Source organism: Macaca mulatta, chromosome 9 (assembly GCF_049350105.2).
Source record: "Macaca mulatta isolate MMU2019108-1 chromosome 9, T2T-MMU8v2.0, whole genome shotgun sequence".
Classification (NCBI taxonomy): Eukaryota; Metazoa; Chordata; class Mammalia; order Primates; family Cercopithecidae; genus Macaca; species Macaca mulatta.
Genome location: NC_133414.1, coordinates 106,655,903 through 106,670,596, shown reverse-complemented (window position 1 = coordinate 106,670,596; position 14,694 = coordinate 106,655,903). Strand labels below are relative to the sequence as shown.

Genomic DNA, 14,694 nt, shown 5'->3' with positions numbered 1-14,694 from the left:
GTGGGAATGTAAATTAGTTCAGCCACGTTGGAAAGCACTTTGGTGATTTATCAAAGAACTTAAAACACAATTACCACTCAACTCAGCAATCCCATTATTGGGTATATACTACCCAAAGGAATATAAATTGTTCTGCCATAAAGACATATGCATACATATGTTCATTGCAGCACTATTCACAATAGCAAGAACATGGAATCAACTTAAATGCACATCAATGGTATACTGAATAAAGAAAATGTGTACATATACACTGAGGAATACTACACAGCCATATAAAAGAACAAGATCACGTCCTTTGCAGGAACATAGATGGAGCTGGAGGCCATTATTCTAAGAGAACTAACATAGGAACAGAAAACCAAGTAGTGCATGTTCTCACTTATAAGTGGGAGCTAAACATTGAGAACACATGGGTACAAAGAAGGAAACAACAGACTTCGGGGCCTACTTGAGAGTGGAGGGTGAAAATCGAAACACTATCAAGAACTATGCTTATTATCTGGGTGATGAAATAATAATCTGTATACCAAACTCCTGTGACATGAAATTAACCTGCATAACAAACCTGCACATGTAACTTGAACCTAAAAGTTAAAAAAAGAAATAAACAATAAATCTGAGATTCCTCTATAATCAATGTACAGAGAAAAAGTATGTTTGTAGAGAAAAGTTAGACCTGTTATTGGATTGTAGCCTTGTACATTGTTTTCTAGTTCTTGTTATCTACCTATAGGCTAGACTAGATCCTGAATTCTTCTAGATTTCTCTAATCCCATTTTCTTCTATGAAATTACTAAAGCTGGGACTTGATACTGTTCCTGAAGCCCTGTAATCTGAAACTAGATTAATTTTAAGGGACGAGCCTCATTCCTGATGTGTGGGGCACACAGAAAATTTACCAAACCTCCCAATGCCAATAACCAGAGATATTAAAATTGCAAACCAGGATGAGAAGTCAATGACTTCATGGTTTCATGCTATTGACAGCATGTCCCACAACATTGGAAAAAGACTCCGTATTGTAAGACTCTTATCACTATTAATGCCTATGATTTTCACTTAACTTAGAGAATCTTTAGTCCACCTGGAGGGCAACTTTGGACAGCATTGCCAATACAACCATTGCTCACTCCCTGCTTTAAGCTCAACACAGTCATGGGATTGTAGTGTTGGTGAAAAAGTTCCTCTATATTATCTATTGGTTAAATAAGGAAATGTCTGTTTTATTGCTAATACTACAAGTAATGTAGCTTTCATGTATCCTTTTTATTTTTAAGCTATTTTAATACTTTTAATAGCCATTTCCATTTTCTCTTCTGTAATCTGCCCAATGAAATGACTTGCCCATGTTTCTACTACCTTGGAAGTTTTCCTGGTGTATTGTTTAGTACAAAACATGTCTTTTGCAGGAAAATTGATGGATCTGGGGCCAGTACCATTAGCAAACTAACAGAAACAGAAAACCAAATGCCACATGCTCTCATTTATAGGTGGGCATTAAATGATGAGAACTCATGAACACAAAGAAAGGAACAACAGACACTAGGGACAGTATGAGGGTGGAGGGTGAGAGGAGGGAGAAGAGCAGAAAAAAAGATAACTATTGAGTACTAGGCTTAGTACTCGAGTGATGAAATAAGATGTACAAAAAAAACCTGTGACATGAGTTTACCAATATAACAAACCTGCATGTGGACCTCCTAAAATAAAAGTTAAAAAAAAACCAGCAAGTTATATAATATTATGTGTGCAATATAAACCCAGTATATTAAAGAGCCACTATTAATCTCATATATACATGCATGTATATATTATGTGTAAATATACACCTATACAGACATATGTGTGTATGTTTATAAAACTATACACATGTGTAATCTTACAAATGCACAATAAGTATAAATGGCTTTCTCTTGGAGATGAGCTGAGAAAAAGTTAATGTGTCACTTCTCATTTCATACACTTCAAGACAGAAGGAAGGAAAAAAAGATGACTAGAATTTGATGTCTATGAGTTGTTCACTTGTTTAAGCTTTAGAGTTGACATAAGGCTAATAATTTCAGGATCGTAGCATCTAATTACCATTGCATTTATGTTCAGTAAAATAAAAAAATAAAAAATAAAAAAAAAGTATGCGGTGTAAAATAGAAAAAAATAAAACCTGGTGAGGATTTCTGGAGATTTTGCTCTTGTTTGGAAGAGAAAAATAACAGCCATTAACACATGATTAGCAATATGAAAGCATATATTTAGACATGACCTAAGTTGGAAACACAAAGGAAAAAGATTATCCAAATCTTGATCTTGTGTTTACAGTAACACAAAATCAGATCATGAATTCAAATACTTAATGTTCATTCCTCTTATGGCTGATTGTTTCAGTATTTCCCTACAGGTTACAGCTGCTTCTGGACATAATTTTTCTGTTCCAAATCCAGATCTCTAGTAATTCTAGGTGATTCTCAGCCAAAACAGCTTTCCTACCCTCTTACCTTTCTCCCTTTTTGTGCTTAACATTATGAGGTCCAGCAAAGCCTCTTCACATTCTATTTTCTTTCATTTCTCACTTTCATTTTATTCAAAAGCAAGAAATCTAAGAACTGACCCAGCAAATAATAATCCTTTTTATCTAGAACATGCAGAGAATAAATGGCTCTGAATTGTCATTTATTAATCATTTTTCTTTGTTTTATAGTGATAACATATTAACAACTCAGCAGTAGATAGGTATTAGCATATGTGGTGGTCAATACAAGTGTTACAGAGTGTGGAGAATAGCAGATATATGTATGCAGTGACCCAAGAAACTCTCTTTAATGGGGGTTGTTCACTGGATCTTGAGGGAATGGGAAGATGTGGGTTGACAAGTCAGAGAAGATATCTCTCATGGTGGGAAGGAAGAGGGTGATGGTCCCCATAAGGGAGAATTGCAGGTGACAGCACAGCAGCAGCCAGACCATCTGCCCTTCTTCAGACAGGAATGAAGCAGAGCTGGTACAAGGGTGGCACACGACCAAATGCATTGGCAATGGGGGTGATGTCAATATCCTTCGGGTCAACCTGAGATTTCAGGTTAAAGTTCTGCAAAATGGTGGTCAGGAATAAAAACAGCTCCATGCGGGCCAGGCCCTCTCCCACACACATCCGTTTTCCTGAAAATAACAGACATAGACGATTTGTTCCCTGAACATTAGGTCACGAACAGTCACAAAAAGTATGCAGTAACTATTTGATAAATGATTAAATAGATGGATGGATCGAAGGCAGAATGGCTGGAAGGAAGGTTGGATACACAGAAAGAAAAATGGATACACTTCCTATCTACTTAATATCTTATGTTACTAAGTACCTTTCACTCAACAAATATTTATAGAGTATCAGCTCTATGCCATGCACTTCACTAAGTATTCCCACATTATAACTGCTCTTTTGACACTACTAGTTTCCATCAGTCTTTTTCTAGAAATGCACTCACAGGGAAGAAGGGCTGAAAGGAGAAGGCTCATATACTGTGTTCCCCTTTGTACCTCTGGCACAATATTTAGCCAAAGATTTTTTCCTAGTGTACTTTCAAAAGTACATGTCTAAACATGTCACTCTCTCACTTTACAACTTTAAACGACACCCATCTGTCCTATGGGATAAGGGCCAAATGGCTTGACCTGACTCTTCCCATTCTGTTTCCAGGCTGACATTCTATATCACATCTTCCATTGTTCATCTCCTCCACTCTCAGCTCCAGGCATATCCATTCTTCATCAATCTCCAACACACCACAAAGTTTCAAGCGTTATCCCTTGCCGTCCCATCTGTCTAAAAAGCTCTACTCTTATGCTTCCTTCAGAATTTATGTCTCATGTCATTTCCTCTTTTTGATTTCTGTGATCCCTAGTCAACAGAAACTCACCCTCTCTAGGTTTCCTCATCATATTCATGCTTCCGCTGAAGCATGAATCACCTGGAATTCTATTATCTGTGTATTGTTTTTCTATCCTGCTAAAACGTGAGATCCTTAAAAGGTCTCAGTTCTTGACATTATTAGTGTATACAGTGCCAGATCCAAAGCAGAGATCAAAAGCCAGAGAAAAAAATGAAGGGAACTCTATGTCCACAGACTCACCACACACTTTAGCTGTAGAGATTGAATATCCAAGATGTATGATCATGAGTGAAGGGAGATCAAGGTACTCTGGAATAATCGCAGACTATTCTTCCATATTCTCAGGGTTTCCTGACCCTGAAATTTGTTGGCAGGTGCTAACCACCTAGATCTACAAAAAATGTCCTGCTACTGTGGTCCATTACCTCTGTAAAAGTTCCCTGCCTTCTCTTCTTGTCCGGCTTCCTGCTCCAATGAGGTAGCTTAAGTTTCCTTCCTCTTGGAAGTGTTATGGCCTGTGAAAGAGCAGGAAGCAGGCAGCTTCCCCTGCTGAGCTCCCCAACATCCTGTGCTTTCCCCTCTGGCAGCCTTCCTCCTACTATATTACAATGATCTGTTTACTTGTCTACTTCTCTAAATCAGAAGTGAGCCTCTTAGGAGCCCATTCTCTGCTCTCAGATACTTCTGAGCTCAGATACCTAGAGCTCAGTCTAGGGAGCAAAGGACACCACAGGGCAGATATTCAAAGTCATGGAATTAGATACCTTTCTCATAGCAGATGAGAAATGTCTAAATAAGTTTCACCCAGTAAGAGGAGCTCTTGGGTAGCTCAGTGATGTATCTAGAGGCAGAATTAAATTAACCTACACTCTAGCTTTTTCAGTTTGAAAAACTGGATCAACTCCCCAAAGCCCCATTAATCTGGCCCAATAATGGGGATGTTCATCAGCAGGGAAATCGCATAGGCATAGGGAACGGTGCTAATGATCTGCAAAGCAATTCAGCCAGACCCCACAGGAGGCATCATGTAAGAGTCAAATGATCCCAAAAAGGTATCATGTCACCTGAAGGACAGATGAAAATGAATATCTATTACCTGCTGAGAAAGGCATGAAGTAGTCACTTTTCTTAAAGTTGCCACTCCTATCCAGAAAGTGGCCAGGGTCAAACATCTCTGGGTTGGGGAATTCTTTGTCATTGTGCAGCACAGAAGTCAGTGATGTTATTATGGTCGTGCCCTGGAAACAGCAAAACAGACAAACTAAGTTATAAAGAAGTCAAAGAGTGGGAAGAAGCGATGGAAATCACCTAGTCCAATTTCTTTGATCAATAGATAAGAAAATTGAGGTCCAAAGAAGTTACATTCCCACGTAGACAGACCTAGTAAGAAGCAGGATGAATTTAAGGCAAGTGGCAGTGACTTTAATAAAGTCCCCTCCAATTAATTGCATTTGAAGTCCTGAGCATTTGAGTACATGGGGTATCCTTCTGAATCCCGTTTATCATCAAGCTTGGACCCTGGTGTACATCCCCACTTGCTGTCGTATTTCATCACTTCAGTTTTCACATATCTCACACATGGATTACCTTTTTTTGTTGTTGTTTGTTTGCAGGATTGTTACACGGGTATATTGTGTGATGCTGAGGTTTGGGGTACAAATAATTCCATCACCCAAGTAGAGAGCACAGCACGCAACAGGTAGTTTTTCAACCCTTCCTTCCCTCCAGCCCCCATCTAGCAGTCCCCAGTGTCTACTGTTGCCATCTTTATGTCCATGAGTACCGATGTTTAACTCCCCCTTGTAAGTGAGAATGTACAATAGTTGGTTTTCTGTTCCTGCGTTAATTCACTCCAACTGCATCTATGTTGCTACGAAAGACAATATTTAATTCATTTTTATGGCTGCATACTGTTTCCTGGTGTATTTGTACCACCTTTTTTTATCCAGTCCACTGTTGATGGGCATTTAGGTTGATTCCAATCCTTTGCCATTGTGAATAGTATTTTTTGCCTTTTAATCATTGCTATTCTGACTGATGTGAGATGGTATCCCATTTTGGTTTTGATTTGCATTTCTCTGGTTAGTGATGTGAAGCATTTTTTCATGTTTATTGGCCACTTGTTGTCTTTTGAGAAGTGTCTGTTCATGTCTTCCCCACTTTTTAATGGCATTGTTTTTTGTTTGTTCAATTGTTTAATTACCTTATAGGACATTAGACCATTGTCAGATGCATACTTGGTAAATATTTCCTCCCATTCTGTAGGTTATCTGTCTATCTTGTTAATAGTTACTTTTGTTATGCAGAAGCTCTTTAGTTTGTAACTAATGTATCAATTTTAATTAACATATCAATTTTTTTTCATTGTGATTGCTTTTGAGGACTTAGTCATGAATTCTTTCCCAAGGTCAATGTCCACAATGGTGTTTCCTAGGTATTTCTCTTGCAATTCTTAAAGTTTGATGTCTTACATTTAAAACTTTAATCCATCTTGAGTTCATATTTGTATATGGTGAAAGGATGGGGTCCAGTTTCATTCTGCATATGGCTACCCTGCCATCCCAGCATCATTTATTGAATAGGGAGTCCCTTCCCACTGTCTATTTTTTGTCAGCGTTGTTGAAGATCAGATGGCTGTAGATATGCAGCTTTATTTCTGGGTTCTCTATTATGTTTTATGGGTCTGTGTATCTGTTTTTGTGCCAGTACCATGCTTTTTTGGTTACTGTAGCCTTATAGCATAGTTTGAAGTCTGGTAGCACGATGACTCCAGCTTTGCTCTCTTTGCTTAGGTTTGTTTCGGCTATTCAGGCTCTTTTTTGTTTCCATATGAATTTTACAAGAGACACTGGTAGTCTGATAGGAATAGCATTGAATCAGTAGATTGCTTTGGGCAGTATGGCCATTTTAACGGTATTGATTCTTCCAATCCATGAGAATGGAATGATTTTCCATTTGTTTGTGTCATCTACGATTTCTTTCAGTAGTGTTTTGTAGTTTTCCTTATAGAGATCTTTCACTGCCTTAGTTAGATGTATTCCTAGGGATTTAATGTTTTGTGGCTATTGTAAATGGGATTGCGTTCTTGATTTGGCTGTCAGCTTGAACGTTACTGATATGTAAAAATGCTATTGATTTTTGTACATTTATTTTGTATCCTGAAACTTTACTGAAGTCATTTATCACTTCCAGGGGCCCTTTTGGCAGAGTCTTCAGGGTTTTCTAGGTGTACAATCATATCGTCAGTGAAGAGAGATAGTTTGATTTCTTCTTTTCCTATTTGAATACGTTTTCTTTCCTTCTCTTGCCTGATTGCTCTGACAAGGACTTCCAGATGAAGATTTTTAAATAGAAGCCTCTGCTGGCACTTAAAGAGTCAGGAGAATTTGGAATCTGTTCATAGGGTTTTTTTAAATGGAGGTCTGATCTATTAAAAATGACTTCTGAGATAATATCAACAAGTACACTAAAATCAATTGAAGGGTTGATCACAGAAGTGTTATACGTTTCTTTTCATTAAAACATGTGGGAGAACTCTTCATTATAGATGAACCCAACCTAAAAAACACGTAAGGAATGATAAAAGTAGAAAAATCATCATTTTTGCAGCCATTCAGGTAGGACCATAGATTCAAGCAAGGATCATCCATTAACTTTAAAACTACTGGGTAAATTAATTGGGAAAGTAATATTCACAAGACCTTAAAGTACCATGCCATCTTTTTATTAACTGTATATGAAAAACAGAACCCCAACAATGGAGAGACTAGCAGACACACCGTTACAAAATGTGGACTGCACACGTGATGCAGTAGCACATATATAACATCACCTACGTAACTTTCTTGCCAAAAACACATAACTGGAATCTACTTGTCAAAAAAGCATTCAAACAAAACCAGACTGAGCAACATTTTACATAACAAGGGGACAGGACTTTTAAAAACTGTCAGTGTATTAAAGTGAAACAAACTAAAAAAAACTGTTAGTAATGAGAGAGGACTAACAAAACAAGATAACCAAATTAAAAGCTTGTTCCTTGACTGGACTACAGGAAGTCCACCAAAAAAAAGCTATAAGAGATATTTTAGTATAACTGGGAAAATGTAATTGTAAGATATTAGATAATATTAACCTATTGATAATAATTCATTGAGTGTGAATGTTATTATTATTATTATGTAGGAGAAAGTCCTTGTTTCGGGGAATTATATACCGAAGTACTTAGGTGTTAAATGTGACAGATTAGATTACATAGGTAGATAGATGATAGATAAATGCAGATAAATGTACAGAGTAAAATGTAGATGTATAAACATTTCCATATATTATATGTATACTATATGCCTACACACAAATATATTCATTCTAGAAAGATATTATGATACATAATAGTTGCTATAGATTTTCTAATACTCCCAATAATGTGGGAGTGGGGAGATACCAAATAATTGAATACGTGATATTTCTTTTCTTTTTTCCTTTTTTTTTTTTTTTTTTTTTGAGACAGGGCCTTGCTCTGTCACCCAGGCTGGAGTGCGGTGGTATGACCATAGCTCACAGCAGCCTCAACCACTCGGGCTCCAGCAATCCTCCCACTTCAGCCTCCCAAGTAGCTGGGACTACAGGCACATGCCACTACACCCAGCTAATTTTTTTTATTTTCTGTAAAGATAGGGTTTCACTATGTTGCCCGGGCTGGCCTCCAGCTCCTGGGTGCAAATGATCCTTCCACTTTGGCCTCCCAAAGTGCTGGGATTACAAGTCTGAGCCTCCACACCTGGCTGGCCTTTTCTTTAGCAAATCATAAATATTTATACAAAGTATGATAAATAAGGAATAAAAATACATTCAATCCATGCAAGTAAAGGTTTAGCCAAATGAAATTGCACCCACCTTAAATTGTTTTTAGCTATTCAGGCTTTTAGTACAGCATAATTGAGAATGAGATATTTCCAACCCTGTATTACAGAAAATTAAAAACTTAGATATGTGTTGTGTAGTATGGTAGCCATGAATAATCCATGGTTATTTGTATTTAAATTTAAAGTAATGAAAACTAAATAAAATGTTAATTCCAGTTCCTTAGTTGCATTCATTACATTTCCAGTGCTCAATAGGTACCTGTGTCTAGTGGATTCCACACGGCACAATACAGACATTCAGAATTCCCTCTTCCCTATAAGATGGCAATAGTGACTTCATCCTTAACAAACTCCAATCCTTTTTCCTCTCAAAGTTAAATTTTTGTTATTTTATTTCTTTATAATGGCATAATGTACTTGCTTCAAGTGGAATGGAGCAACTTGCAGCATAGCAACTAAAAAGTCTCAGTAAACACAGAAGCCATGTGTTAGAAGGCACTGGAAAAGCTGCTGAGACAAAAATTACTCAGGGTTGCAGACATAGGGGAACCTCAGAGAGGTCAGCTGATGGCTACAGTCAATTTCTGACTGTGTTTCATATGTTTATTGTGGCACTATTCACAATAGCAAAGACTTGGAATCAATCCAAATGTCCATCAATGATAGACTGGATTTAGAAAATGTGACACGTACACCATGGAATACTATGCAACCATAAAAAAGATGATTTCATGTCCTTTGCAGGGACATGGATGAAGCTGCAAACGATCATTCTCAGCAAACTATCACAAGATCAGAAAACCAAACACCGCATTTTCTTACTCATAAGTGGGAGTTGAACAATAAGGACACAGGATGGGAACATCACACACCAGGGCCTGTAGGGGGTGGGGGGGGGCCTAAGGGATGGATAACATTAGGAGAAATACCTAATGTAGGTGACAGGTTGATGGGTGCAGCAAACCACCATGGCACGTGTATACCTATGTAACAAAACTGCACATTCTGCACATGTATCCCAGAACTTAAAGTATAATAAAAAAATTGAAAAAAAAAATTTTTCAACCGTGTTCATATCTAATTCTGAATGAAGGTAGAAGGTGTTGCATAATTCTGTCTGCCTAGCACAGGAGGGATGAACCCTTTCTGGAAGAAGATGAACTTCATCTGACGTTCTGCATTTTTTCATATGTCATAACTGGCACTTAACCAAAACTTATGAGTCACTCCAAAGACAGAACTAAGTGAGCACAAAAAGAATAGAGAGTGAGAAAAGGTTATAAAAACAATCATAATAGGGAACATTATCTTCCTTATTTTATAAAGCCAACATTTCCTCAATATCAGAAATCTGACAAGAAAATTTTGAGGAAGAAAAATTGCAAACTGATGTCTCTTATAAATATAAGTTCAAACAACCTGAAAAAAATGTAGCGAATAAAATCCAGCTGTGTATGTCTCTGTGTGTGCATTTGTGTGTATTTTAACTAATATATATATTATATGTATATGCAGGACAAAATATATGGCCATATTAATTGATGCAGAGACTCCATTTGATCAAATTGTATAAACATTCATGACCAGAAAAAAATCATCAAAAGTAGGAGAAGGCAACCTTCTCTAATCTGATTTTTTAATTACAAAAATATACATAAAACATTGTTCTCACTGGTGAGATGTTAAACCTCCACTCATCCTGAACATCATACATGAAACAAGGATGCCCACCATCATGAATTATTCAACACTGTCCTGGAAATCCTAACCGTGAAATAAAGCAATAAAGATAAAATTGAGTTATAAGAATTGAAAAATAAGAAATAAATATTAAAACAGATCACAGGATACATAGAAATTACAAATAAATTTACAAACAAAACATTAGCAATGCTAAGTAAATTTGCTTGATGTAAGATCATCAAAATAATAAAATCAATTATATTTCCATGTGCCAGAAACAAAGAAATGGAAAAGGCATTTTTTTGAGTATATTATTTAAAAGCCAGGTGCAGTGGCACACATCTCTAATCCCAGCTACTTAAGAGGATGAGGTGGAGGATTTCTTGAGCCAGAAGATCAATCTGTGCAACATAGCAAGACTCTGTTTTGAAAATATTTTTAATATTATATATATTTATTTTATATTATATATTACATATTTACTATTATATATTATATACACAACTTACAATTACATCAAAATATCATTTATTTCAGAAAAAAATATAATACATGTGAAAGCCACTGAACTGAAGACAAAACATTACTGACAAAATAGAAGAAAGTCCAAATAAATTAAGAGCATAATCATATCCATGAATTGAAAGATTCAACCTGTCAGGACCTCAATTCTTTCTTAATTGATCTAAAGATTTAATGTCACCATGATAAAAATCCCAGCACAGTGTTTTGGGAAATTGACAAATTGATACTTTAAACATTTATTTGGAAATGTAAACACCTGAGAATAGCCACAAAAAATTATTACAGAAGCAGAACAAATTTGGAAGACATAAACTGCTAGATACTGAGAACTGTTATAAACCTTCATAGGAACAAACTGGAATGGAAACAGCAGAGTCCAGAAAGCTGCCCCAAGCATGAATTTTACATGTCTCTCATCACGTGTTGTTAGAGGATTGGGACCATACTATGAATCTGGGGACTTCAAGAGCATGGAGGTGTAGGAGAAACAAACTTACCTTAGGGATGAGGTAGTTTCTGAATTTAACATCACAGGTCACTGCATGGGGCAGGTTGGTGGGGATGAGGTCAATGTATCTCTGGATCTCGTGCACCACAGCATCTGTGTAGGGCATGTGACTCCTGTCCTGCATGCAGGGGCTCCGGTTTCTGCCAACCACACATTCAATCTCTTCCTGGACTTTAGCTGGTAAGACACAAGTAAGAAATGATGGAAAAGGACAAAAATGGCACATTTGCTGTAGCAATTCAGGTTACAAGAAGCATAATGAAGGGGTCCCGACATCATTATAAACTTAAATTATAGGACTGAAAGTACACCTAGACTTAGAGAAGAAATTACTACATTATAGATACATCTAACTCTGCTACAAGCTAAGTATTAAGATAAATCTGTAACCACCTACATATTAGCATACAGGATAATCAGTACAAATATAAATGATAAAATGCTTCAAAATATAAATATTTAGTATATTATAAACTCAAGAAATTACTGTTCTTGAAGAAAGAAAAAAATCAAATTAATGTTGTATCAGAATAATATATAACGTTTTAAAACTTTAATTCTACTAACAGATCTATATGTATGGGCAGATTTGTGTATTGTGTGCATATGTTTATTTGAAACTTGAAATGATATTCTCTCTCATCCTCACACTCCACAAAGGTGGCCATGCTGAAACATTCTAGAAGTTTCTTCTGAAATTTATATTCATATTTCTAAATAATGACTCTCTTTTGATTTTTTAAATTTATTTTTAGAAAATTTCTAAAATTTCATGGTAAGAAAGATGAGGACTTTCTCCATCACCAACCCATAACAAATAGACACACACGCACAAACAGAAACACACACACACACTCACACTTCCCCCTACTCTAGTTTCCCCAGTGTATTTATATCACATTTGTATTATATTAATACTCATGTTCACATCATTATTATTTCATAAATATTGATCACAAGTGGGGCTGCTGTAATTATGTCTCCTTTTTTGTATATTCTTGGACTTAAGTGTATCTATTTCAATTCTAATTTTATGCCAATTTAGAATTACTGCGAATGCTCAGAAATGTTTCAAACTCTCACTAATAATTCTCTAAATACTAAAAATAATCAAATAATCAATCAACTTCTCTTTGTCCTTAATGTCTTCCCTCACACCTCCATTATCCACCTGGTCCATTCTAAAGCATTTGTTTTCTAGGCCAGGTGTCCAGCAGCCTCCCTGACACTTCCATCCTCCTACATGAAGTCTCCTGAGACCTGCAGTCCCTGACTTCCTCTGACTTGGTTTCAGATATTTAGATGGAAAATATTCTCTAGTATCTAAGAAAATAAACACAAAGGATAAAATTTTTTTGCCCACTTGCAGGTCTGAAAATATTCTTTATCTATAAATACACAAGATGACGGCTGCTCTTGAGAATTCTAATGTCATTCTGATTCCTGACCCTTTATAGGTGAACTAATTTATCTCTGAATGTTTTTATCACTTTCCCTTTAACTCTGATGTTCTAAAATTTCATGGCCTAGTGTCTTGGATGAATATTTTCCATTTCATTCACTTTGCTGGACATTTGGTAAGCATTTTCTATCTAAATGGTGAAAAATGGAGGTCTTTCCACTGGTGCTACTTATTCTCAGGAGTTTACACCTGACTGCTGAATTTTAGGAACAAGATGCAGAAAGGTGCTAAAGGCCTCAGAATTCAAGTGGACTCTTACTTAACCCCTCACTCTTTCCCTGTCTCTGTCTGTTGTTTATGAGTAAGCCTCTTAGGTTCAGTGTCTCTAGAGAGTGAACCTCCCTTTTCTGTGGGGAAAAAACAATTAGTTTACAAATGGAGTTGTGGAGGGAATCTAGGCAGGGAGAATTTTCTGTTTTCTGCCTTATTCTCCCTCTGTGTTCTTTGGGAGTCTCTGTTCTTTTGAATACTCAGCCTTACAGGGACTATAGCAACACAAATTCTTGTGGCCCTTAGGTTGCAACTTCAATCTCTCTGCCAAATTGGTTACCATCCTTCTATCTGCTCCCTGTGTCTCAGAAGTTTGTTAAAGACTTGATAGTTGTACTCTAACCTTAACAGGAGTAATTCTCATATGTAATAAATTTGTCATCATTTCAGTGTGATTCTGACCCCAGAAAAACAAGTGTGTGGCTAATAGGCTATGCAGAGCCAGAATCTGCTCATAGATAAATACAAAATTTGAAGGAAAAAAAAAAAGTTGTTTGTAAAAGATAAAACTATTGACCCTAAGAAAAAATATTGACAAGTACCATTTTTCTAGGTGCAAATTTTGATAATCATAAAACTCCTCAGGCACATTTTCTACTTAAATAGCGTACACCTTTATTATACAGCTACATGCTTAAAATACTTCCCAGACTACGCAGATTTTCTCAGGCTATCTCATCAAATTTCTAGAATATCCATTATACACTTCAATAAATAGTATTTCCCAAATAATCAAAAATAGAACTATCATTTGATCCAGCAATCCCACTACTGGGTATCTATCCAAAATAAAAGAAATCATTTTATCAAAAAGACATCTGCATTCATATGTTTACTGCAGCACTATTCACCAAGGCAAATTCATAAAATCAACGTAAGTGTCCATCAACAGATGATTAGATTTAAAAAGTTACGTGTGGGGTTTAAAAATCTGCATCCAGTAGTGTCACACATACACACAAACTCACACCATGCACTACTACTCAGCCATGTAAAAGAATGAAATCATGTCTTTTGTGGCAACCTGGATGGAACTGGAGGCCATTATCCTAAGTGCAAAGACTCAAAATAGAAAGTCAAAAACCACACGTTCTCACTTACAAGTGGAAGCTAAACAATGGGTACACAGAGACATACAGAGTGGAATAATAGACACTGGAGATTCCAAAAGGTGGAAAGGTGGGAGGGAGGTGAGGGATGAAATGTTACCTATTGGGAACAATGTACACTATTCAGGTGATGGGTATACTAAAAGCCCATACTTCACCATTAGGGAATATATTCATGAACATAATTGCACTTGTACCCCTAAGTCTATAAAAATAGAAATTTACCAAAACATTAAAAAATGGTATCAAACCAACCATAAAATAATTGCCAATAATAAAAATTAAAAATAAAAAGTCTCTGTCTTTACTGTTCCAGCATTAAAACACTACATTTTCAGAATAAGGGAAGATCTGTAAGAGCATACATGGCTGGGCACAGTGGCACATGC

The 14,694-nt window shown here is 36.4% G+C and overlaps 1 protein-coding gene across 4 annotated transcripts in view; it reads right to left on the bottom strand.

The window, feature by feature from the left end:
• Nucleotides 1-2,233: 2,233 nt before the first annotated feature.
• LOC701855 (cytochrome P450 family 2 subfamily C member 18) overlaps nt 2,234-14,694 on the bottom strand; it is a 37,623-nt gene continuing 25,162 nt past the window's right edge. Inside the window, 3 exon segments of one of the 4 annotated variants that reach the window (NM_001194066.1) lie at nt 2,234-3,155; nt 4,980-5,121; nt 11,454-11,641. In NM_001194066.1, the coding sequence (NP_001180995.1) occupies nt 2,974-3,155; nt 4,980-5,121; nt 11,454-11,641 (512 nt within the window). In that variant the 3' untranslated portion in view covers nt 2,234-2,973. 4 annotated transcript variants of the gene reach the window in all.